The 26,056-nt window shown below is 42.8% G+C and overlaps 1 protein-coding gene across 1 annotated transcript in view; it reads right to left on the bottom strand.

The window, feature by feature from the left end:
• Window positions 1–26,056, bottom strand: part of MAML2 (mastermind like transcriptional coactivator 2) — a 349,528-nt gene that overhangs the window by 86,651 nt on the left and 236,821 nt on the right. Inside the window, exon 2 of the mRNA XM_047877072.1 lies at window positions 24,407–25,921. Within this exon, the coding sequence (XP_047733028.1) occupies window positions 24,407–25,921 (1,515 nt within the window). The remainder of the gene's footprint in view (window positions 1–24,406; window positions 25,922–26,056) is intronic.

Below are 26,056 nucleotides of genomic sequence, written 5' to 3'. Positions count from 1 at the left end.
GTTGCCTAACCAACTGAGCCACCCAGGCACCCCATCCTGTATTTTGTTTTTAAATCGTCTTTTTAAATCTGTCATTGGTAAACAGAATTTAGAAAGTAAAATTCCCTCACAGATATTTTATGATAATCCAAAGGAGAGGAAATGATTATTTATTGGGGCCTACTGAATTCTTTGAATGTGGTATTTCATGTTAGTATGAATGTTGGAACAGAGACATGAAAATGCACATCCATAACTACCTATCTTGTTTTAGTTTTCATTTCAGGCCCATATTACTTATACATTCCCAAAGAACAACTTCAAATGCCATATTTTGCAAGCTTGTGGTTTCAAGTTGCTGATTTAAGGTCCTATTGACCTCTGTACAGAATTTTAACATTTTTTTCCTGCTTTGTTAGCCTGAGGGTGATGACGGAATCAAACATGCTTATAAACAGGGCCAAATAAATGGAAAAATCTCTCATAGAAAAGATGCAGTTTTATGGAAAAAAAACCCTGCTCAAATCAATTTGTTTTTTTAAACTTCTCACCCACTGACATTTCTGGTCCAACAAGTTTTCTTCTTGATGTATTTAAATGTCAACAAAAGTGTTACTTATTAATTATCTGATATATAACATATATATCTAATTATATAATCTATAAATATAATTTACGTTACATACAAATTATTTTATTAAAAAAACTTTTTTCAAACATATAAATTATTTTATATATATATAGAATATATCTAATTATATAATAATGCATATATCACTTCACTTAGGAAACATTTTATTCTCAGGTTCATTAGCTTTTTTTTTTTTTTACAAGAAACTTTGCACAGCCAGTGGAAAGAAGATACTTTTTCCTCAATGACTCCCTCTACTGTAATAATTGGCCTGGGTTGATTCTCTCAATATTACATAGTAAAGCTTGACTTTTCAAAGATGGAGGTAAAGCAAGCGTGTGAACTTCCCTCTCCTGGTACTTCCCATAGAACAGCAGTTCTCAACTGTGAACGCAACGCAATGCAAAGTAAAATTTCTGAGGGAGCTTTAAAATATATGTATATGTATATGTATATGTATATGTATATGTATATGTACACGTATGTGTATGTGTATGTTTATGTGTATTGTATGTGTATATGTATATTTATATTTATATATGTATATGTATGTGTGTGTGTGTATACACACACACACATCAGAGAGAGAGAGAGAGAGAGAGAAGATGCCCAGGCCCAACATGAAGAGATTCTGAGTTAATTGGTCCAGGATGAGGAACAGGGCATTTTTAAAAATGTGCACCTCAGGTTGAGAACTATAAATCTAAAAGAAGACTTCCTTTCTCTCTTCTTCCTTCCTTCCTTCCTTCCTTCCTTCCTTTCTTTTTTCCTTCCTCCTTTCCTTTACTTCTCTCTCTGCCCCCTCTGTTTCTTTCCTTTTTTTCTTCTCCTTTTCCTTCCTTCCCCCTTCCTTTTCTCTATTTTCTTTTCTTTTCTTTCTTTCTTTCTTTCTTTCTTTCAATCTATAATAAAGTGACTTCCTATTTGAAATATTTCTATTTTTAATTGAAACGAGCAAAGAAAATTCCAGATAGATAATACTGTAACTATAGAAGACATAAGCACACTGTAAATGAGAGGGAAATCATATTGCTTAGATCAGTGGTCCCTGATTAAGTCAGATTTTCAAATGTATTTTGCAAGCACAGGATACTTCCCAGCTATATATTCAGTGCAGACAACAGATAAATCTCATTCAGCCTTAGGGACACTGACTACAATCGTCTTTGCCTGTTGTCTATTGTTCACTTCTGTCTTCAGTGATTAATTTGTTGTAACTTCAGCATCTCTTGTGTAGCTGAGACCTGAATCCACCTGCCAGGAGGAAACAGGTGAGCGTAAAGGTTTCACCTGGAGGTTAAGAGGCCTCCTGGGTGGATGAGGTGGGTAGCAGTTTGAACTACATCCCTAACTTATGCTCAGTTATTCAGAATGGTAGAAGAGTCTGATGGAAACCAAGTTGTCGGGACAAACTGGAATTGCTGAGGAGACAGTCTTAACGAAGAAATTTAGAGTCTGGTGTAAACAGTGATTCAGCAATAGGACAGGAGACAGGTAGTATTGCCAAGATGACCACTGGTCCCTGGAGGCATCCTGAGCCAGTTCTCATGCTGTGTGTGACCTGGGGAAGGGAAGAGCCATGCAGAAAGGGAATGAGATGGTACAGTAAACCTGGAATTACCTTGGGATCCACAGCCATGGATGTGTGGCGGGCGGGGGGTTCCAGAGTGTAGCTTCGAGTGGCAGCAGCTGATATTGAACATGGCTCCTACTGATGCAAGAGCAGCACATAAAACCCTTCTTTGGGGCTCATAAATGACTGGGGTGGAGGTGAGCACTACAAGTAGCTTCTCAGGTGAGAAGGTAGGGGTGGGTAGGTTGTAGCCGGCGAGATTCGAGTTTTGATCTTATGTAAGCTCATTTGTATGATGCGCTGAAGGAAACAGGGATATTTGGGTACATTGGATATGATCCCATCCTTTAATTTGGGTGCACTGGATATGATCCCAGCCACCAAAACCCATCTCTTCCATCTGTATTACCCCAAAGGGCCCATTTTCTCTTTCCATCCCAGTCCATCCTGCACGTGGCTAATATACAGAGAAAGATTACAAGAGGTCAACATGACATATCAACACTGGCCATTCTGAAGATTGGTTGTCTTCATGGGCAGTCAGTCGGACTAGTGACAGCCATAGAAAAATAGCAACCCCCCCCCCTGCCCCCCCCCCCCCCCCCCCCCCGGCCCAGGCTGCTTTCTCTAATTGCATCAGGAGACCCTTAGGGAGGAATTTTCCTTTCATTTACCTAGGTTGTTGAACCACATACACCACAAATCCCCAAAATGTATAATGCGTTAAAATAGTAAAGAAAACCAAGTTAGGTGAAGTGTAAGATTTGGGGAAGACACAGAGATACATTTAATTAGTTTACTCCTGAATGTGTGTGTGTGTGTGTGTGCATGTGTGTGTGTGTGTGTGTGTGTGTGTGTAAAATGTTTATGTATTTATTTTGAGAGACAGAGGGAGAGTTTGTGTGCAAGTGGGGGAGGGGCAGAGAATGAGAGCATCCCAAGCAGGCTCCATGCTGTCAGCACAGAGCCCGATGTGAGGCTTTTTCTCACAACCCTGGGATCATGACCTGAGCCGAAATCAAGAGTCAGACACTCAACCGACTGAGCCACCCAGGCGCCCCACGAATGTATATAAATATATATTTTTTAAATGAAAATTTCAAGTAGTAGGAATTCCTGATTCCTCACTGGCACTCCCCATTTCCAATCTGCAGTGATTTTTCCTAGCCTACTTGCTGACAAAAGATCTAGTTATAAGTGAGGTCACATTTTTGTGTAGTGGTTAAAGCCTTGCTTCAGGGTATATCTTGAGGGCATATAGGTCGATGGACCTTTGCATGTTTCTTACATAGAATAATCCATGTGCTTGCTAATTATACTTCCACACCATATATTCACGGGATGCAATTGATTACTGGGGTCCAGCACTGATCTGGAAATCAGGTCACAGTTCTAATCATGGTTCTGATGAGTGAACGAACTTGGAAAAGCCGTGGAATCTCTCATACATATGTAAAAATGGAGTAATGATTTTATTAGAAACATCTCTAGGATTCGTACCATCTCTGAAATACTGAACCGAAATTTGAACATTTACATAGTTGAAGTGAAGCTTGGCCTCCTCCTCATCAGGATGGTACGCGGCCAGGAAATAAAAGGAAGGGGATAAAGTCTCAACCAGAAAGAGATCTCTCTCAATGAAAGGTTGTTTCTAAACAACCTACCTCATCCTAGAAACAGATTTTCTACAAAATGAGCCATGAACAGAACCAGCGATCTCATGCCAAAGTGACTGTGTGTTTAAAGCAATGAACGCCAAAGCCAGCCTCTTGCCCTGCACTGCCCAAGGAAACAAGAAGGCAAATCCACAATCCTCCCACCACGATAAACTCCATTTGTCACCTTCTCACACGTGCCTCCAAGACTAAACTTGTCTCTTGGTGGTTCCTTTTCAGTTAATACCCTTAGACCTCAGTCTAAACTCCTTCTCTTACAATTTGGCTCAAACTACTGATCACAGTGAATCTCCATATTTATAGTTCCAATTTGGGAGGACTTTAAAATCTATTACGGAGGGGCACCTGGGTGGCGCAGTCGGTTAAGCGTCCGACTTCAGCCAGGTCACGATCTTGCGGTCCGTGAGTTCGAGCCCCGCGTCAGGCTCTGGGCTGATGGCTCAGAGCCTGGAGCCTGTTTCCGATTCTGTGTCTCCCTCTCTCTCTGCCCCTCCCCTGTTCATGCTCTGTCTCTCTCTGTCCCAAAAATAAATAAACGTTGAAAAAAAATTAAAAAAAAATAAAATCTATTACGGAAACCAGTACAATCTTAGGGAATAGACTGTGTATCCAATTTCCACAATGAAACCTGGGCTGCAGCATTAATGCTGTAGGAAGACTGAATAATTTAACTGAATTGTATTACATTCTTTGTGCGAAAAATCCTTTCTTCTATGTTTGTGTTTTGGGCAAAATCATCAATTTAGCCTTGCAAAAAAGCTTTTGTTTTGCTTTTATATTCTCCTGCCCCTTTGGCATCTTCTCCGTCTCTCTTTATTCGATTCCCTTATTGTTAGATTCAGTCCTAATTAGAAGCATCATTGCAGCTGAAAACAATGACAATTTAATGGAGTGAAGCAGATCTACTATCTTGGGTGGTAGCGGTATGATGTGGTTAGCAGTGCCTTCCACATTCTTGTTAGCTGGGTGCTGAAAACATGAACACCGCCACCATCACAAAGTAGAAGGGGATACATCTCTAGTTGGCATTTTACTTATTCACTTATTTGTAAGTTCCAGTATTATGCTTAAAGTGGTTCAGATAGAAGGACCCATGAAGATCAGCTGGTCTAATGGTGTTCTATGGACACATGTCCATTACCAAGGAATTTTTAGTTTGCTAATGGGACCAGAAAGTAAGAATCATGCACTAAGTTTATCAAACAGCTAAATTTATTCACTGTAAACGATGATCACTTACTCTGCAATTATGTTCTCAATTTTTTAATGCTAAAATGTATTTTTTTTTCATGAAATGATGATAATAGTAGGTGGTAGTTGTTTGAATTTTTAATGTCCTTATACAAGAAAATAAAATATAGCAAATTGGTGTCAGCAACCCTATTATAAATATGACATTGAAAGATAAAAGTGGGGCCACACATCTGGTCTGATCATCTACTTCATTGTGATCTTGGGAAAATGAGGCAGAGAAGTTACCTGGCTTGCATGCAGCTACTGAATTATTCCATGGCATCGAAGCCATGTGGCCTTGGATAAGTTCGGGTTCTCAAACTATACCTGTGTGTGAAGGAAAAGTACATGCTGTACCTATCAAATTCAAAGTCACCCCGAAACTACTGAGTTACTGTGTTCTGTTTATAATGCTCTCATTTGCAGTATTTTTGGTCACATGAGAGTTATCTTTGACATTTAAAAAATATAATTTCTCTCTCTAAAACAAAAACAAAAACAAAAACACAACCAAGGCAGATGGTCCCCCAAGGATACACCTCTTCAGTAGACTCTATCCTTGGACAGGTCACTGTGGAGGAAGGACTCAGGGTCTGTCCACTTTTTGTGCAGATGATGATGGCAGTTTCAAGGCTATCTGTAGACATTCACCTTTTCACAACACTTGGTTTCGAACTCTCTGCTGTTGGTGTGAAGTACAGAGGGCCCACTGGACACTGTGAGAGGGACAAAAAGCGTCCTAACAAACATCCCAACATGAAAAAGATTTCAAGTCATTTTTTTTAAACTTCATGTATTTATGAATACATGAGAGAGACAGAGACAGTGCACATGGGGGAGGGGTAGAGAGAGGGGGAGAGACAGAGTCCGAAGCAGGCTCCGGGCTGCTAGCACAGAGCCTGATGTTGGGCTCGAACTCATGAAGCTGTGAGATCAAGAGCTGAGCTGAAAGCAAGAGTCAGAGATGCTCAACTGACTGAGCCACCCTGGGCCCCATTGGGGCCCCAACGCCCCAATGATTTCAAGTCATTTTGGACACTAGAATAAAAGTTAGATTTGTCTGTGTCAGATTTCAAGTTATCTTTGTCAATGGTGTTCTGATTGAATCAGCAAACCCTTAGGGAAGAGCCTTCCCTTCCTTTCTGTCATCTGTTTTGCCAGGCACACCAACACTGCTGGAGAGGCTAGGAAGTGGGCGTAACCTATTTTGCTTTTGTTTTTTCCTATGAAAAAAGCGAATTAAATGACAGAATAACAAAAGAAGTAAGCAACAAAGAAATGTAAGCAGAAACTTAAGCATGACACTTTATTCACTCTCTGAAGCCTTACTACAAAGCCAATCATGCCTTAGCTTTCAGTTCTGAAGTTTAGAGATTCAATGTTAAATACCACAAAGCTGATACAGAGATTTCCGAGGGAAGATATTGACAATATTTCATGTTTCATGATATAATATTCCCCCAAATGAAATCCATTGCCTATTATTGATATTGCGCTATCCCTGCAGCAAACTTGAAATGTAAGGCAATAGGATTCCACTCATTATTTCTTATTAGTAAAGCTAATAAACCACAGAAGTAGCTAATATATATATATATATAATTGTATGGTATCTGGCCAAATTGTATGGTATCTGTGTTCCTCCCAGCCAGAGCAGAAGGTCTATCTTTTCCATTTTCCTGTCCTCCAAGAACTAACATGGACTCCTCGAGTATTGCATCAATGATTGAGCACATATTTAAGTATCTACAAAGTGCTGGCTGCTGGGGGTTGAGAGGTGCAGAAGACAGATAATTCTGGAAGGCATAACATAAAGAGTGAGAAGAGCTGAGCGAGGGAAAGTCAGGTGGGGGTGGATCTGTCTGACCAGCTTCCTAAAGGAAGTGACGTCTAAGGGGAAACCTGACTGATGAGTGGGAGTTTCCCCAAGTTCTCTTTTTCTTTGTCTTTTCAGGTTACTGGAAAAGCTGGTGAGGTTTGTGGCTAGGAAGATACTGTTCACTGTGTCATCTGCTACAGGGGTCAGCGTGAAAAATGTTTTTGCTTTCAATGCTTGGTGTTCAGACAGTACCTTTCATGTTAATGACATGCTAATGTGTCTGAGCTTCTTGGCCCTGTGATGCAACAGTCTCATGCTCCCCTAAACTTGGATACTGAGGTGAACCTTCTTGGCCGTGCTTTGAGGAGTCCCTTGCCTCCACTTTCAGTATCAATTGGTGAATAAACTCTCCTCTTTCCTACCCAAAGGCAATGGTTAGGCAAAGAAATTCTTCACTTTAAAAGAATTGCCACAGAAAGGTATTCTGACTCTGGCTGAGTGGTGTGGCCTCACTGTCATCTGAATCACCATCCAAGCTGAGTCCCAGAGACATTAAGGGGAAAAGGACAGATGTGTAAAACCTGGAGGTATGAATGTGTGCATCTATGTAATGAATGCATGAGTAGAGATACCAGCCTTGGAGAGATAAACAAGCTTCCCTCCTATTCTGTGTACTGTTTTCTCTCCCTGAAATTTTATTTTATTTGTAAAAGAAGGTTTTTTATCTGTTTTGACAGAGAATTAGCAGAGGAGAAGAGAGAGAGAGAGGGAGAGGGAGAGGGAGAGAAAGAGAGAGAGAGAGAGAGAGAGAGAGAGAGAGAGAGAATCCCAAGCAGGCTCCACACTGTTAGTGCAGAGCCTGATGTGGGGCTCGATCCTATGAACCATGAGTTCATGACCTGAGCTGAAATCAAGAGTTAGATGCCTAACCAACTGAACTACCCCAAACTACCGAGTCGCTCCTCTCCCTGAAATTTCAGGGAGAGAAATTTCAAACTCCACATGTATATAAATAATGCAAGCAATGATGGAAGGCTTATCTCTTTACACACACACACACACACACACACACACACACACAGCCCTTAGAGCTTCCTGCTTAATTTCTCACAGCAATTTCCTCCATTTAAGATGGGCTATGGTCCCTGAGGGAAACCTCCGGCATCTGAATTTGGCAAAGAATCCCATTCCCATGGAAGTTAGGGCTGCCCTCATACTCCCAAGAACAGCCTGGCGAGGTTCTCACCCATCTGGCTTCTTTGGAGAATATGTGCAACCAAGCTGGACTGATGAGGGGGCTTCGATGCTCCCCAGATCACGCAGATCCACAGGTGATCAAGCCCTTCTTGCCTCTGAGTATGAGGAAGAGGAGGTCTACGTAAATCTTTACCAGCACACAGCTCACTCAGTTCTCTTGCTGCTCTACAAAAATGAATGTTGGCAGCACAGTTTAGATATCAAAACTGTCTAAGTGGAGCCTGACCTTTGGGCCTTGGGATCCATGGTGAATTCATACCCATTTAGATTTGACCCCATTTCAAGTGTTCAGAGAAATGTGAAAGAATTTTACAATAGCCACCCCCTCCCCCCAAACTGAATGAAACATGAGGAGGAAAAACAAATGGAGAACTTTGTGAGAATGGTTGGCTTCGTGTGTATTTGCAAACAGAAATAGGCAATTTTTCAGAGTTTAAATTGCCTTATAAAGTATCTTTACACAGCAGAAGAGATGGTCAGAAATGCATTTTTTGGCCCAAATTTCCATTCATTTCTCCCTTGGGAACACTCTTTCCTACTTTTTATTCCCCCTTTCTGACCCTCTGGCTTTCTCTCTGGCTTTGACTATGCAGACAACTTCAATTGCATCTCTCACATGGTTAAAACCTTATTTTAGGAATCATCATGGCTGGAATAGTAGTAAAAGAAGCAGATAGTTTTGTGAATTATATTCACACATGCACAACACACCCTCATCTACCAAGTCATGCCTCCCAAGGCTAACTGTGGTGTCAGAGCACAGCTGGTAAGGCCACCGGGCCAGGCTGCCTTGGTGGCAGGTCCTTTACTGCCTGACTCTCTCTTTGTAGACTATGGAAATAGAGCTGATGGCTCAAAATCATTTTAGCTTGATGAATCAGAGAAACAAAATTCAGTCTACAAAACTGGTATGGATAGGAAGAGACACTGATAGGCATTCAGGTAGCTCCCAAGCTACAAGTATCTTAAATGACCAGAAGGAAGAGCCTTGTGCCCCATCACTGGGGACATTCTGGCCAATCTTCCCTTGGTCTGGGCCATGAAAGTCTAGCCAAAGAGGTGCCTAGCCTTCCCATTCAGAATCTGAAGCCAGGCTGAGGTGGAAGTCCCCTCTCTGTTGTTGACATAGCAAAGGGCTCTGTGCACATGCGGGCCTCACATGTCTCTCCTATGCGGTGATTCTCTGCTTCACTAAATAGATTGTATTCATGGTTCCACCACTATGCCTGGCTCAATCAGTGCATGTCAGACAATTTTTTTCTTAAATGCAGTGTTTGAGAAATTGTGGTCAGTACTCTAATAGTTTAATGTCCGCATGAGTCAAATAGACTCTGTATAGGCTAGCCTGAGGATATAATACACTTTCTTTAAATTGTTTCTATGGAAAAAATGCACCAGGGGTAGCCCCCCCCCCCCCCAAATTAAAAATCAACTTTTAGAACCCAATACTCAAAAGTAGAGACTGTTCAGGGGTGCCTGGGTGGCTCCGCTGGTTGAGTGACTGACTCTTGATACAGGCTCAGGTCATGATCCCAGGGTCATGGATCATGTCGGGCTCTGTACTTAGCGTGGAGCCTGCTTAAGAATAATCTCTCTCTCTCTCTCTCTCTCTCTCTCTCTCCCTCTGTCCTCTGCCCCACACATGCTTTCTGTCTCTTGCAAAAAAAAAAAAAAAAGACTATTCAGAGGACGGTTACCTGCTTCTGATCGCTAACCGTATGAAAGGGCTCGTGTTTCTGCTTCTGCGAGTGGCGATACTGGTACCATGGCCAAGACACCGTCCCAGAAGACAGGGAGGACAGTCCTCGTGCTGCGGTCTGGCAGCTGACCATGCACTTAGTCGCCCTCACCTACTGAGAGCTGTGTCTGAAGTGTCAGGGCCCCTGGGTGAGCAAAGCTGTCAGAGAGCTTCAACTGTGCCAACACGAATGAAATGCATCGATGGTATTTGTCTGCTTGCACATCAGTCAGTAACTCATCTATTAAAATAAAAAAAACAACGATTTTTATCTTCTTTCATTCATTTTGAAATTCTTTCCTATGTTTTTACCCCTTGTATTTACTATTCTGTTTTGTTTCAGGGGATGAGAGCTTGGAGTAACCTGCTGGTACAGGACACAGCCAGAAGCAATTCCCCACCAATAATCCTGGATGTCCCTCAGGCAGGAGCTAAATGTGATAAATGTCAGCAAATGAACTGACTGGCATAGAAACCAAAATCCACCAGGGAGAAGGGCAAAAACCACGAACATATTTTCAGTTGTAACCAGATCAGACTGTAACTGCCTAATCCCTAATAAATAGAGTGGGATAAAGAATTGAAATATTCTTTGGAAATAGCTCTGTTCCAGCATTTCACAGAAAAATATTAAAATAAAACTTGATGTACATGGAACTATGAAAATAGATGTTGCATTAATCAGAATTAAATTATACACACACAGTAAGGGGGTAGCATATTGGGCTAGAAAATAGCAAATGTCTGACACTGGATTAAAGACGTGGTTGAACAAATTCCTTAAGGGCAAGAGTTGCGCATTTATGCTTTCTGGCTGAGAGATGCAGTGTATGGAGTATAGCTAAAAGCAAACATGGTCTGAATTCCAATTCCGCCACTGATAAGCTGTGCGACTGCATTCTGCTCCTGAGTTCTTCATAGATAAAGAGGAGAAAATTATTCCTATTTCTTAGGAATGTCATGGAGAAACCAATTAGCTCATAATAAGTGCTTCGTAAACGAAGCTTCCTTTTTCATTCCTTCTTTGGACACTCGTAGCTCTGAATGTACTTAGGAGGACATTATCTATGTTCAACAATGTTCTTTCTTGATGTTTTTAGTTTTTTTCTTATCTCAAATGAGTTATGATTTCCTGGAAGGTTTCAACATCTTACCTTTCATATATCCTTTGTCAGGAAGCTATTATCAGACATAGTCCACCAAAATGAGAGCTTAAATAAACAACACAAGGGATCCAGAAACCGGGAATCCGGTAAAGGACAGAAATGAAGGCATTTCCAGCATGGAGGCAGGAAGCCCTATGGTGACTGCTGTATCTGTAGGGCTAGAGAAATCTGTCAAGATGGCTGCTGGGGATAGAGGGCTACTGGGGAGATGTATCCACGAAAAGAAACAGCAAACAGATTAACTGACAGGAACTACAGGTGGAAAATTGAGAGATGTTTTACAGAGCCGTTGGATGGTATGAAAAGACATGGCCAGAGAGTCAAAGAAACTTCACGAATGAAAAAGGTAGACACTGAGCTCCTTCAGAGGAATTATGGTTACAACACGCTGGCTTGTCTTAGCTGTAAACATTATTTATATCTTCATAGTTTTACAAACCCTGATGTAATAGATACTGCTTAAAATTAACAAACCAAGAGGTTTTAGGCATGCATACATTTAGCGATCTGATGGTACATACCAGAAGGAAAAAATGATGTAAGTGGTTTCCTCTAAACACCATGAAGGGTGAGGGGTGAGGGGAAGGGGGTGCCAAGGAATAGCTTTTGTGTTTTAGTACTACGTGTCTTTTTAAATTATTGCCTATGTTACTTTGATAAAAATAACCAATTTAAAGATGAGGAGAGTAATTGCATTTCAGAATCAAGAAATTCAGGATTATAGTATAAAATTGTAACAAAGGAAGTAAACGGGGACTAATTGCTAATTGCTAAGTCTAGGTCCAGAATTCTTGCCTCCTATTTCCCATGCCCATGCTGCGCCCACCACACAGTGTACCCCATCCATTACACTTCTTTTAAGTTCCTTTGTTTATTTTGAGAGAAACATAGCATGAGTGGGGGAGGGGCAGAGAGAGAGAGAGAGAGAGAGAGAGAGAGAGAGGGAATTCCAAGCAGGCTCCATGCTGTCAGCGTAGAGCCTGATGTGGGGCTCAAACCCCTGAGACCCATGAGATCATGAACTGAGCTGAAATCAAGAGTCAGATGCTTAACTGACTGAGCCACCCAGGTGCCCCCATTACATTTCTTATAGCGACTGTCGTGGTTTTCTCTGTATGGGAAGTGCTCAAATATTGGTTGATTGATAAATAACTATGCCAATTGCTGAATGTTTTCACGGTGATTTTTAATAAGCTTGGTTTGGTGAACAGGGGTGGGGGGCCCATCTGCAGTCTGTAGTTTTGTTCTATATGCAGGGATAAGATCATGGCTTAAAAGGATTTTTGAAAAGCTCTCCTTGAAATCTGATTCTGAGGTAGACATTCCATGGGTCTCATCTACTCTACACAATGCACAGGTTTGCCAGAGCCTCATTCGAGACATTGAGATTTGAGTGAGGCAGTCTAATGGGAATTTTAATTATGCATTCCTATACAGTCTCTAAACTCTATCTTGGGATAAGCCAGAACCCTGGTTTGAAGACTGTCCTGAAGGGCCCTAAGTTTTAGGGAGGTCTCTGGGAAACCTTGAAAGGGGGAGGGGAAGAGAGAACTATTCTTGATAAAACAAAGTGCAAAAACCATTGATACAGAGCTTCAGAAAACATTACATCTGTACCCCATTATCTCAGCTTCCCAGGGAAAAGTATTCACTGAATTAAAATCCAGTATTTTGGACTCAAGTTTTATAATGCAGCTTAATAACAGAAACTTCAAAGTAAACAGTGTCACGGTGTCTTTGCAAAATTTTCAGTGGAAGATGTCCATCATGTGACCTAATTCCCCCAGTGATAAATGTACCTTTGAATTTGTTTCCAGGAAATAGTTCGCCTCCACTGATGAGCTGGCATGCTTTCTTTCATACTAAAGAAAAAGGACCCCTAAATCCCCCACATAATTTCTCTTTGCCTTAGTTGCCTGGAAACTTAAAGTTAAATGAAAGCTCAGTTTTGGAATTCAACCATTCCGAGTGTCTACTAACATTTAGTTTGGACTGTTTTAGTGGATTCATTTCTGATGGTCCTTAGTTTGAAAAGGAAAGCAAGCTGACATTTGTGAATTGTGTACAAGGTACAGGCCCTGTATTTGTTGTAAGTCTCATGGGTTATTTCATGGAATTTTTTCAACAATCCTGCAAAATAGGCGTTGTCATAATTATTGTACAGATAAAGCAGCTCAGTTCAGGGAATTCAAGCCATTTGACCAAGGCTATACGATCATTAAGGTGCTTACATTTTTGGAAGTAAGCAATGCATAAATTCTCAATAATGTACATTTTGTATTCAGATTGATGTCAGAAATTATTTGACCCTATTTCTTTTCCTTTGATTTCAAACCCATACAACCTGTAACACACACACACACACACACACACACACACACACATCATAGCTTCTTTCCCTACCTTCCTTTGCTCTCCCCTCCTCTCTTCCTGTTTCTGTGTCCTTATGTTGGAACTTTCTCTCAGGTGCTCTGTTAGCCCTTGGAAGCACAAAGATAAATTGTATACAGACTCTGGCCTCAAGGAGCTTGCAGTTTAGTGTCGTGGTTGACTTATAAATTTAATTACGATTCAAGGTAGAAAGCAGTGAATGTAATAAGAGATACAAAATACTCTGTGACTTCAGGGGAGGAAAAAAGAAATTCCACGGTCCAAACCCTCTAGGAATTCTCATTTCACCGGACCAAACAGATACCAAAACAAAATGCTAATACAATATAAGAATGGTACTGAAAGTGTTGGCACTATGTTGTGCACACGAGAGGAGGAAGAAACAAACTTTGCTTGTTTCACAGCTTGAGGAGGGACGATTACAGCAACACAGGCAGTGAGGGCACAGGCTGGGATTCTGAGATACCTTGGAACTGTCAAAGCAGGTGGGCAGGATGCCACAGACAAGGGGGAAAGGTCATCGTTGGGCAAAAGACATTCACAGAAAGGAGAGCTGGTCCTGTGAAGTAGAGGCCTGGGGAGTGACTAGATCTGGAGTGAGGGCACATTCCAGGGAGAAGGCTGGAAGTGGCTGGAACCACTCGCCTTGATCCTGAGGAGCATGGAACAAGGCAGAATTTCTTAGACACACTGTCCAGCCTGTTACTAGGAGGGACAAGGGAATTGGAAAGAAGGAGATGGAAGGAGTTTTGCAATAACTCAAGCACAGAGGCAGCAGCAGAGGTGGTGTTGAGGAAGAGGTGAGGACTGTCACCAGTGTCATCTGTAGAGGTACCTTGGAGGGTGGGCCCAAGGGACAGAGAGGAATTCTACTGACTGCAGAGGATCGGAGCCTGGTTATTGAGCAAATGAGATTCAGAGGGGTAGGAGCACTGATGGAAAGTTATTTCCTTTTTTAACTTTTTAAAAAAAAAACAATGTAGGGCTCGAACTCATAAACCATGAGATCATGACCTGAGCTGAAGTTGGACACTTAGCTGACTGAGCCGCCCGGGTGCCCCAGAAGGTTATTTTTGAAGGATACTAGGGATATAGGGGTGACGGAGAGAATGGGAGAGGACAGCTGAACGTGCAGAGACATTCTGAGGTTGGCAAAGGGTGAATCTTCTGGGGCCCACACTGCGTGCACATCCAGATCCAAAACGTCCCTGGCATATAGATATTGTGAAGATCTCCTTGCCCTTGGCCCCACAGTGTGTCCTCTGTACTGTAACTACACTGAGTTTTCCAAATGTGATTCTTTAGATTCAACATGTTTGAATTACGCAACTACCTCCCGTAGGTGCAAGTTATGCCTCTGTTTAAAGATGACACATACAAGAGGAATTTCTAAACTCTTTACCATGGTTTGTATGTCTTCTGATGATCTGGCCCCTGTTTACCAGTCTCATCTCTCTCCTCTCCTGACTGTATACCCTACAGTCCAGCCCTGCTGAGCCGCCTGACCTCTTCCAAAAGAGCTTGGCCTCTGTCTCTGAATATCACATGGTAACTTCTGTCACAAATCTTATAACACTACAGAACCTCATTTCTGTCCATTACCTATGGGTAGGGATTGGGTTTTGGTCACTGCTGGTAAACTGTTAATGTCCCACACATGTTTTGTAACAGAAAAGAATCATTTGGAATATCGTGGATAAAATTCTCTTAGTTGACTCTTACCCCTGTGATTCCAGGCTCCAAGAAGAGAGCCTCTGCAGAATCCCCTTCCAGAGGTCTAACCCATGGGGAGCCGGGAGAGTGCCTTCTCTGGCTTGCATTACTGAAAACTAGTGCTGTCGGTGCAGGTCTATGGGCAAATGGTGTTTTAAGGGCAGACTTGTCATGGAGGAAGGTGGAAGTGGCAGCTCCCATTCCTTCCTCCTCAGGAGGAGAGGGTGATGTGTTGGCATCCTTAAATCCCCAGAACAGAAGAAGGGATGGCGAGGAAGGTCAATGGTGAAGTTCATCTGTTCATTGCTCAACAAATATGTTTTGGGTGTCTCCCACAAAGTAGCCATGATAGGGGTTGGAGTAAAATGGTGAACAAGATGGACACAATCACTGCCCTCAAGTAGCTTGCAGTCTAGTTGAGGAATACACACAAGAACAAAAGTATAGGAGGGCTGATACCTGCTAAAAGAGAGAAAGTACCAGAGAGCGGCTACCAGAGAGTACAGGATGGGAGCTAACCCAGATTGGGAGACCAGGGAAACCTTTTGGAGGAGATGTCTTAGCTGAGTCTGAGAAAGTGTAGGGTTAGGTTAGCCGGGCCGAGTAGAGCAGAAGAATGTTCCAAACATTCTTCTCCAGTTCCACAACATATCTGGAGACCTGAGGGTGAGGGAAAGCATAGTACTTTTCAGGAACTGGAGGACATATTTTATGGTGGGAGCCAGAGTGCAGAGTGTGTATGAGTGTGGCAGGTAAATACAAGTGAATGGGTAGGTGGGAGTCAAGGAATAAAACAGCTGGAAAAGGAAACCAGTAAATCTTGGCAGGATCTGGGTCATGTAGGGCTTTATAAGCTACATGAGGATTTGGATTTTATTCTGAGAAAATGAAGATCATTTACAGGGCTCAGGCAGGTGACAAACATGATCACATTCCTATTTTATTTTTATTCTTTGTTTAAATGTTTATTTGTTTGGGGGTGGGGAGGGGCAGCACGTGAGAGAGAATCCCAAGCAGGCTCTGCACCGTCAGTGCAGAGCCCCAGGCGGGGCCTGATCTCACAAACCTCAAGATCATGACCTGAGCCGAAATCAAGAGTCAGACGCTTAACTGACTGAGCCCCCCGGGCACCTGATCACATTCCTGTTGTAGAATGCTCACTCCACTTGCAAGTTGGCAAGACAGGAAGGTGGCAGAGGCCAGTTTTTTCGGCACTTGAAGTGAGAAGGGACAATGGTTAGAGGTTGTTCAGGATATGTTTTGCTCATGGGTAATTCATTCCTTTGTGCCAGAGGCCTGTGGGACACAGAGATGGGTCTGCCAGATCATTAGCCTCATGGCCCTCCCCAACACAGATCCTTTTCCAGGAAAAGTCTCTTCATCCTTGTGGCCAGTACTGGCTCCAGTGGCTAAATGCCCTCTCCTCCCCCCAATTCCCACTTACGCTTGCCATAGAACAGGTCTCAAGGAGATCAGAGGAAAGAGACGAGTTCCAAACCGATCTGTAGGGAAAGGGCAAGAGAGGAGAGGATACAGCCAAGGGGATGGGAATGGGACAAAGACCCCTAGACACAGAGCAGAGATGTGAGCCCAAGACCAGAGCGTGAGGCCCACACACTCACGCGTGCACCCACACAGACCTGTGGAGCACCAAGGAGAAGGGCCAAAAAAGCTCCCTGTTTATGAAGTTCATGTTTCCTAAAGGTGGAGCTGAACTTAAGCTCCTGTGAAAAGCAAACTGTGGAAAATGCCAGTGATTCAGGGTGGAGGGAATTAGCAGTAGAAAAAAAGGGAAACAGGTCAACCACCCCCATGCTTTCATCCTCAGGGAACTTGAACTTGATTTTGCAGGATGCATAGGAAAGTAGTCATTGGCTTCCCTCTATTATGCTCTACTCAATTTATTGCTTGGAGAATAAAGTGCCATTTTATTGTTCAGATTCATTGCATGAAATGCAAATATGCAGCCAGAGTTCTCTAATTAGTATCCAGAGCGCTGCCTGGGCTCTGTGTGTGTACGTTTGGTCTTCCCCGCTTAAAACACAATGTGAAAGGGTAAGATGATTCACTCACATTACATCTCTCTGATCCTAGCAGTCTAAACATTTGTGCAGTCTTTTGTTTCAAACCGAGAACTCTTTATAAAAAACACCTCCTGAATATCAAGTTCTGTGCGTGACTTTAATTAATCATTGATGTGAAAATTTACTGATTAGTGCACTGGCTAAATGGGTTGTTGCTTCTTTTCAATTTCACAAAAAGAAATCATCCCCCGCCCCCCAATCACACACACACACCAAACTGATAACAACTGACATCTGATTAGAAAAGGCAAAACTAATTAGAATGGGTGCAAAGGGGATTGTTTGAGTCACCTACGTTAATGCACATTATAGTTAAATATCTGTCAGATTTTCCATTAACCCTCTTGCATTTCCATTTCTAGGATCAAATCTATTTCTTAACCTCATACCCCCTTTTCCCCTAGTTGGAAAGTTGGTATTCAACAGGCTGAATTACACACTAATGCTTTAAATGCACATCTCTTATTGATGGATGCAACACGCTGACAAAGACCTTGGAGTGAGAATAATAGAAGTCATTCCCCTAAGTGTGGATTTAAACCCTATGCATTATGATTCCAAGGCTAACATGCTCTTCTTGTTATTGTGTTTATTTCCTTATTGAGGGATACAGGAATTAATTGTTGCTTTACACCAATTCACTCTATTGTGCTCTGAGCTATTACATACTAGGATGACAAAATAAAATAGAAATGAAAGTGGAATATCCAGCAAATAGAGCTCTACTCTGTAAAAGGTTAAAACAACACATTCAGAGTTGAACGTGTAGACTCAGGGGAAAGGCTCATGTGATTTGGGCTTAGTTATTAACACACAAGAGAGGATTATAGTATATGCACCCAATAAGAATCCAGTAAGTATTAGCGGCAGGTGTCTCTTTCAAATCATAAGCCCATTGAGGGGAGGGACCACGCCTTTCTGATCTTGCAAAGAGGGCTCTTTGCATCACTTAATCTTTTAATCTCCAATTCCTGGCACATTGTAGGTGCTTAATAAACTGTAATCATATGAATGCATACACGAGTTATGGTTTTACCCTATTGTTAAACTCTAACGGTGACCCCGGACAGTTCCTAAATCTTGCTGGATCGTGTTAAAGAACGAGAAAGTGAGTGAATTTTCTTTATCATTGAAAAAAGCTACCCAAACTCTTCAACTTTTTCCTTTAAAAACTGAGTCACATACCACTCCCCTGGGTATTTTCCATTTTTATCTGGGATCAGAGATACCACGAAGCCCAGCAGCAAATCAACCTAGCCCAGATGCAAGAATATGATGAAAACAGCTCAGTTTGAAAACACTCTCTGATCATTCAATTTTTTAAAAACTTTTCTTTTTAATTTTATTTTTTTCCCCTTACCATATCATGCCTTCTTCTTTGCTCTGAGTAGTGGCATCAGTGTCCAGAACTGCGCCTGGCCTAGAGCAAGCACTCAACACATATTTTTTGAATGAATGAAGAAAAACTATTGGTTGAGTTCAGAATGGGACAGTACTCAATTTAGCTGGAGATCTTTAGTTTATGGCTCTTGGTAGGGCAGACCAGGAAACATAGAGAGCTGCGGATTCAGATAAGTGAATTTGTTTGGAGATCCTTCCCTGCATCAGAATTGCCTTACATTTTCCCTGAGGTGGAAATGAATGGGGTATGTAGACAGTCATGAAATTTCAAACAGACGTCATGAGAAAAAGGCCCTGTGAGCCTACCTAGTTCCTTAACGTACGCAGCACAGCAGTTATTAATGCTGGGCTTAGAATCAGACCAGTTACAAACTGTAGTCCTAAGTTATTTAAACCTCATTGAGCCTCCATGCTCTCGCCTGTAAAAAAAAGAGGCTGAGAACATCTACCACTTGGGTTATTTGTATGCGGCACAGAATTGGTACTAATGTCGGAGACAACAAACCAGCTAACAGAAACTAACGAAACACATGCAAAATCTCTCCTGCGAATCTTGCCAATCAGGATTCTTCCGTACAAATCACAGGAGCACACATGTCTGGGAATTCACTCGGCATCCTAGCCTTTGCGCTAGTTTTGGGGAATATTAAAAACAAAGTTTTATTTTTCTTTTCAACTTGCAAGATTCGATGATAAACTATCAAAGACAAGATGAAAATGCAAACATAATGTTTGGTCTGCCATGGACGATCCTCGGAACGCCTGTGCCAGCCCTCGTCCCTCTTGCCAGCACAGCCCAGCCAAAGTGTCACGATGCAAATCACCAAATTGTCAAGGGTCATTTGCAATGATCACCTCGCATCTCTTGGGGCTCGATCCCAACTTCACTCTAGATTTCATGTCGTTTGTACTTGACCCATGACCACAGATTTGATTCCACCTTGTGGCCTCACTCCTGGATTCTGAGTATATGGACTGATTTTGTGTCCCAGCTTGTTTAGGACATTGGGGTAGGCTTATATTTAACCCTTCACACTCCTGACTTCTTTTAACCTGGTTCTAGCCCCTAAACCCAAACCCTGGCACTAGCCTGCCTAGCTGATCCTTTCCCCAACCTGTAGCCCCCAGCAAAGAGGTGGTTTGGAAGTTATATTGTTGCAGGACATCGAATTCATAATTATTTTCCCATTAGAAAAGGCATTCCCAGCTGATTCAAGGTTCTGTCTCTTCTCTGGCACTCTCACTGGGCAATTACAAGGATTTGTCAGTAGACGAGAGGTACAGTGATCCCTTCACCTTCAACTGGGTGCTCATCTTTAAGATCAGATATATACAAAATTACCTGAAGAAGAAGAGAGAACATTAGACTTGTCTGATTTATGCCAAGGGTTGACATGTAGAGTAGTGAAGGATAAACTTGGCTAGGTAGAGAGAGTGGGGTGACATTCTTAATATATGATTGAGGAGCTTGGCATTAAACTAAGGAGGAAATGTACAAATTTATGTTTCGGTCATAACAAACCATCCATTCACTGGCTGCATTCCCTCTCAGAATTTTTAGAGATGGGATAATTCTAGACCAAATATAGAACTCACTTGAGTTTCATGGATCTAATGTTAGAAAAAAATTACACTTTTAAGTGTCTGATTATACAGCTCTGAAAAAGATCACTTTTTGGTTCAAAAGGTTAGAGCTTTTGGATTAAACTCTCATGAGCCCTAGTGAACCAATAACTCTTTCACACCTTAAACAAGTATTCAGTGACTTGAAGATAAATCAGAACTGCATGCATTATATCCTTCTCCTGCCCTCTCCCATAACCTTCAAATCAGAAAGGGAAGGAAATTATAGCCAGGGGGTGTTTCCATTTGCCAAGCCCCAAACATCAGCAGGACAGAGTCACTGAAGACATTTTGTGAAATACCAAATACCATTTGTTCTCTCAGGCTCCAGAGAAGGGATTACTTGAAACCACCCCAGGCATGGCACAATAAAAAGGTCTCCAACAATTCAATTATGTCATATCCATGTCCTAGACACCATTCACATCTAGGAGAACAGAGGTGGGTATCCAGTAAAGAGAGAGGGGCACAGCCTGCCCCCAATTTGTTCCTTGCCCGAACGTGTAGATCTGTCTGGGTGCAGAGCTCCAAAGTGTGAAGAGAAGGCCATCTTTGCACACTCCACTGGGTAAATTACAAGCAACTGTTCGACAAATTCAATCCACCATCCTGCAGCAGAAAGCCCAGATTTCCACCATTTCCAAGGCTAAAGGGCTCCAATTAGCAAATCCCATAGTAAATCTTCCTATGTTTGACATAAAGTGAGTATGACAAGCAGAAAAAATTCATGACCAGTGCTTTCATTTAAGATGCTCTAGTTGATAAACTTGAGAATTGCTTAATTCCCAATCTCTCCCCTCCTATAATTTAGGTCCTGAGTAACAGAGAGTTTGCTAATCTGAAATGAGAACACATATTTGTACTGTCTGCTATAAATGGTGGGGTTAAAACTATGCTGCCTGAGCTGAGAATAATTGGCAATCTACTAGATAAGACAATAAGAATTAGAAAAACCTTCAAAATATGCTCATCCAAATGAAAGTTGCTTCTCAAAATTATCATCTTGGGAAGAACTCATTTTTCATTTTTGTCTTCAGAAAAAGTTCGCAAACCAAACTTTAAATCCAGTTCTATCCTATTAGTTATTTCTTGGTTTTGACCCAAAGCAGCTTTACCCATCTCGACTGTTTTCAAAGATCACCCTGGCAAGGATGAATATTATTGCACTGGTAATAATCCACTCAATGTGCTAAAAGCTCTGAAGACAATCACCAGAGGGAAAAAAACCCGTAACTGTATTAAACAATAGCACCCTTATTAGCATAAGTCCAGCCTCCCAAAGGTGAATGCTTTTAAAAGGGCAACACGTATTTGACTATGGAGCTCTGGTACACTTGCTTACAACTCAGGCACAGGATTTCTGAATCCTCCCTCTTAGAACTGTTGACCAGGAAGAGACAATTTGATTCAATCTACAAAGTTAGGATAAAGCTGTAAACAGGTAGCCATGGCCAGCCTGTATAGAAGGGTCTTTAGCTTGAAATGGTGCTTCCATTTTTACCATATGTGGCATCATATGTGGCACATTCACTGGAAAAAGTTAATTATTATCTAAGGCATTGAAAGATGTTTGCTGATTTGGCCATTAGAACCCACTGGTGTGCTTGGGTCCTGGAAGCTTGGGTGAGGACCAAGAGGTCATGAATGTGGTAGACAGTTGATATGAGCAATGGGGCCAGAAGCAGGACCAAGGATATTGGAGGTAGCAGGAAGGCTCCCAAAGAAGGGCTGATGGGGCACCAAAGAGGTATGTTTCTTCTTGTAAATTTCCTTTTTTGGTTAGCTCCATAATGTTCACCCTCAGGAGGGTCAACAGTCATGCAGACGTTTTTTTAAAATTCTTTTTCTTTAACAGCTTTGAAGGTTGGAGATGAAGAGTTTCTTTCTCCCCAAAGGACTTAATCTACTCTGCAGATTATGTAAAAATGGTTCAATATTTTAAGAAATATTATTTCTCAGAATTTCACCGTGACCCTCAAATGGTCATTCATTTCCCAACAAATCCTACCTGTGAGCTGTAGAGCCTAGTGGCTGAAAGTACAGCCTTCAAAGTAGATCATCGGATTCCTGGCTCTTCTACTTTAGAGTAGCAGAGTGTGTGACTTTGGAAAAGTTACTTAACCCCTCTGTGCCTCAATTGCCTCACCTGTAAGATGCAAATAACGGTATTTCCTTCATATAGGTGAAATGAGATACTGTAAGTAAGAGAGACACATGCCATGCCATACAGGGTACATAACAGATACTACCTTTATTAACTATAAATTATTATTTAGCTCCTTCCTTATTATTTCCATTTTTATGATCTGAAGTCTGGGCCTAGGGAGGGTAAATCGCTCCCCACTCCCCATACTGCTGGACAATAAAAGAATCAAGGATATCGCTTCTCGGCCTTTTGGCTAAGATCAAGTGAAGAATCAAGGAAAGGTTTCTTTTATTCCTCTAAAACTGTTTATGTTAGAATTTGAGACTTACTCCAGTACATCTCCTACATAAGAGTAATACTTGTTAAAAAATATTGATGTCATATGTGGTCCTTTCCATGATTATCACGATTGCCAAAATTATCTCATTTTATTCTAAAAAATCCCAGGATATATTGTTAATCAGCCTCGTTTACAGGCGAGACAATTCAGGCTTAGTGAGGTCCAGTGACTTGCTTGAGGTCACACAGTTAGGGAATGTCAGACTAAGAATCTGAACCCAGATTCGTCTAAACTACAAAGGCTATCCACGCTGTTAGGAAGTAGTTCCACAATACCGTTTGTTTATAAATGATCTCCAAATTACCTGTGTTAAGAAGAAACTCTGAAAATATACTCATGAGTCTCCTCAGGTCCCTTCCTCGTCAACTGCAATTAACACCCCCCCCCCCCCCCCGCCCGCTGCACCTCACATACACCTCTTAAGTGGCTAAGAGGGCCAAGCTTTACTTGGTGCAGAGCTCTTGAATCCCAGTTGAGCCCAGGGTTCTCCTGGCACACATCTAGGGCAAAGGTGAGCTTGGCTACAGTCTGTGGTGCCTTGTGGTATTCTTTTCTGGGCAGTAGCCATGAAAACTACTCCAGGAATGTGACTGGAATTAGGCTCAGTGCTGTCATACTATCCTGACATACTGATTTGACATGGAGCGTGTTGTCTTTGTGCTGGGAAACCAGTGCAGATCTGTCAAATTACACGCACAAAGCAACATTCAGACTTCCTTCCTTCCAGGAAGAGTTTCCTCTCTCAAGTTCCCTGGGGATCTGAGCTTACTCACCAATATGTGCTCTGGAGGCACAGAGCTATCTCCTCCACCTATTCATGTCTGGGGCAGAATAAAACTTCTGCTTTATGTTAATCACAGGATATAAGGTAACCACAGATATTTTTTCATTTGTGTAGTGATGACGATTTCATCCTTTACATGTAACGCAGCTATTACTTTCTCCAAAACACTTCCCCTTGCAGGGTAAGACACCCAACCACTGGGCTATCATGTTATTACCCTTTCCATAGTATTAAAATGGTAGTTTTAAGGCCTGTTTCCCTCCACAGAATGTGCTTGCAGACAGGGCCCATACCTTATTTAATGCACCAGCATGGAGTCACAGCTATTATGATGGGTTGGGCATTTATACGTTTCATCAGTTGGTGTGGTATATACTGGCCATTACATATTCTTAATGCTTTGTCTGGGCTTATTTCAATATTCAATATTTTAATACCCGCATAACCACAACAGCCTGCACATGGCAGGTACTCAGGACGATGTTCACGTCCGCTTAGTGACCGATTCACCGACCGGATGAATAAACACTTGGGCGTATCAGAAACTTACTGGCAACTGGACACGTCACTAAAGGCATGAATTATAATGCAACATTCTTAATCAGCAAGAGACTTTGGTCACTGCAGATCGCAATGGCAGTGACTGTTCTACAAGGAAATACTAACTCTTGCCTCCAGATGCCCCAAGCGAGCCAGGCTTCAAGAGGCCTTCCTGGGAATCCAACAAGACCACTCCCGTCTTTGTGGTCTTGACTCTGTCCCCACACAAATGTAGCAGCAACCAAAGCGTAATGACCCAGCTGAATGGTCTCTGGGTCCTCCGTGTTTGGAGTAGCAAACTTACGGCCTTACCTGTCTGTGCTGTTGGGAGACTTGATACCCCAGTCCTGTGATGGGCTGGTTCTGCATTTTCTGAAGCAGGATCTTTTGCTGAAGAGGCAAGGGTGACCTTAGCAAAGGCTGGCTTGACAGAGGCTGGGCAGGCTGGGATGGCGGCGGCGGCGGCTGCGGCTGCGGCTGCGGCTGTGGCTGTGGCTGCGGCTGAGCTGAAATCGAGCTCTGTGGCGGCTGTTGCTGTGGCTGCTGCTGCTGTGGCTGCTGCTGCTGTGGCGGCTGCTGCGGCTGCTGCTGGGTGTAGTGTAGGAGAGAAGGCTTACTCTGGGAAGGCAAAACAGAAGGCATCTGCTGGTTTGCTTGATCTGAGTTAAAATGGAACAAAGGCTTAGTGTTGCCATGACGGGGCTCCATGGCCGTGTGCGGGTTGTTAATAAAACTTCGACTGAGATCCTGAGGCTTTTGCTGCATGAGCACATCCAGGTGCCCGCCCTGGGCCGACGGGCTGGCCTTGTACATGTAGTTAGCCAGCACCTTCGACTGGCTGCTGCCGCCGGCCACCCCAGGCATGGGGGAGCTCTGCGGGCTGAATGGCTGCTGACCGAAAGAAGGGCTGGGGATCTTCTCCTGCCCGAATGGACCCGGCGATGGCCCGGCGGAAGAGGGCAAGGCTGACCAGCTGGGAGGCTGGTGCTGCTGCATCCGGGCGTGCTGCTGACGGTTGGCAGCAATCTGTTTGAGCTGCTGGGCATGGGACACCTCCTGCCAGCTCGGCAGGGCCCGGCTTGCTCCTGAGGCTGTCTGAGGCTGAGCCTGGCTCTGCGGGACAGAAGGGACTGGGGATGAAGTGGAGAGGGCAGAGGTGGCCATGGAGAATGCAGGGCCGGCTGATGGGGGCCTCATCTGAGGAGAGCCCGAAGGACCCTGGGTCAGGCCGGGGGAGTATTCACTTTTGATCACTGTCTTCTCCATGGGCAAGGAGGGTCTGGGAGTGCTCCTCTGGCTTTGCTGACCCAAGTCAATGTTAAATGGGTCATCCTGCTTGATGGTGGCATTGATCATGTTCTCCAGCTCAAGATCACTCATGGGAGGCACAGATATGTTGGTCAGTTCATTGAACAGTTCCTGCAGCTCTGGATCCATCAACTGCTCTACAGGGTCATCTCCGTACCTATTGGAAAAAATATTCTCCTGGGTCATCTGGCCATCCATGTGCTTACTACATGATACAGTCTCTCCTGGTTCCTTCTTCACTTCCTTCAAGCCCATGTTGAAGATGCCGTTCCCAGGAGAATGTGTATGTGGTGGCAGGGTATTAGTCTTCCGCAGGGGTGCCTGGCTCATGGGCAAGGTCCCTGACATCATCTGATTTTGTCCATTATTTACTTGGAGGCCCCCTTGTCCTGCAGAGAGGTTCTCCCCGACACGGATTCTTTTGATATCAAGGAATGAGTTGTCGACAAAGCCATTGGGCCTCTTGCTGTTGGCAGGAGACAGGTTAACTACTTGTTTTCTTTTCAAGGAACCCTGGAGCTGAAAAACAGAGGGGGAATAAAAAAGAAAAATGTGAGCTATTAATCCAGAAATGCTTTTTAGTCAAAAGAGACATAATATTTAAGTGGGTCCCCCCCCCCATTTATACACAGGATGAAATCAAAAAGAAAAAGA

This window comes from Prionailurus viverrinus, chromosome D1 (assembly GCF_022837055.1).
Source record: "Prionailurus viverrinus isolate Anna chromosome D1, UM_Priviv_1.0, whole genome shotgun sequence".
Lineage (NCBI taxonomy): Eukaryota > Metazoa > Chordata > Mammalia > Carnivora > Felidae > Prionailurus > Prionailurus viverrinus.
The sequence above is the reverse complement of the archived record's forward strand: the minus strand, read 5'-3'. Positions and strand labels throughout refer to the sequence as shown.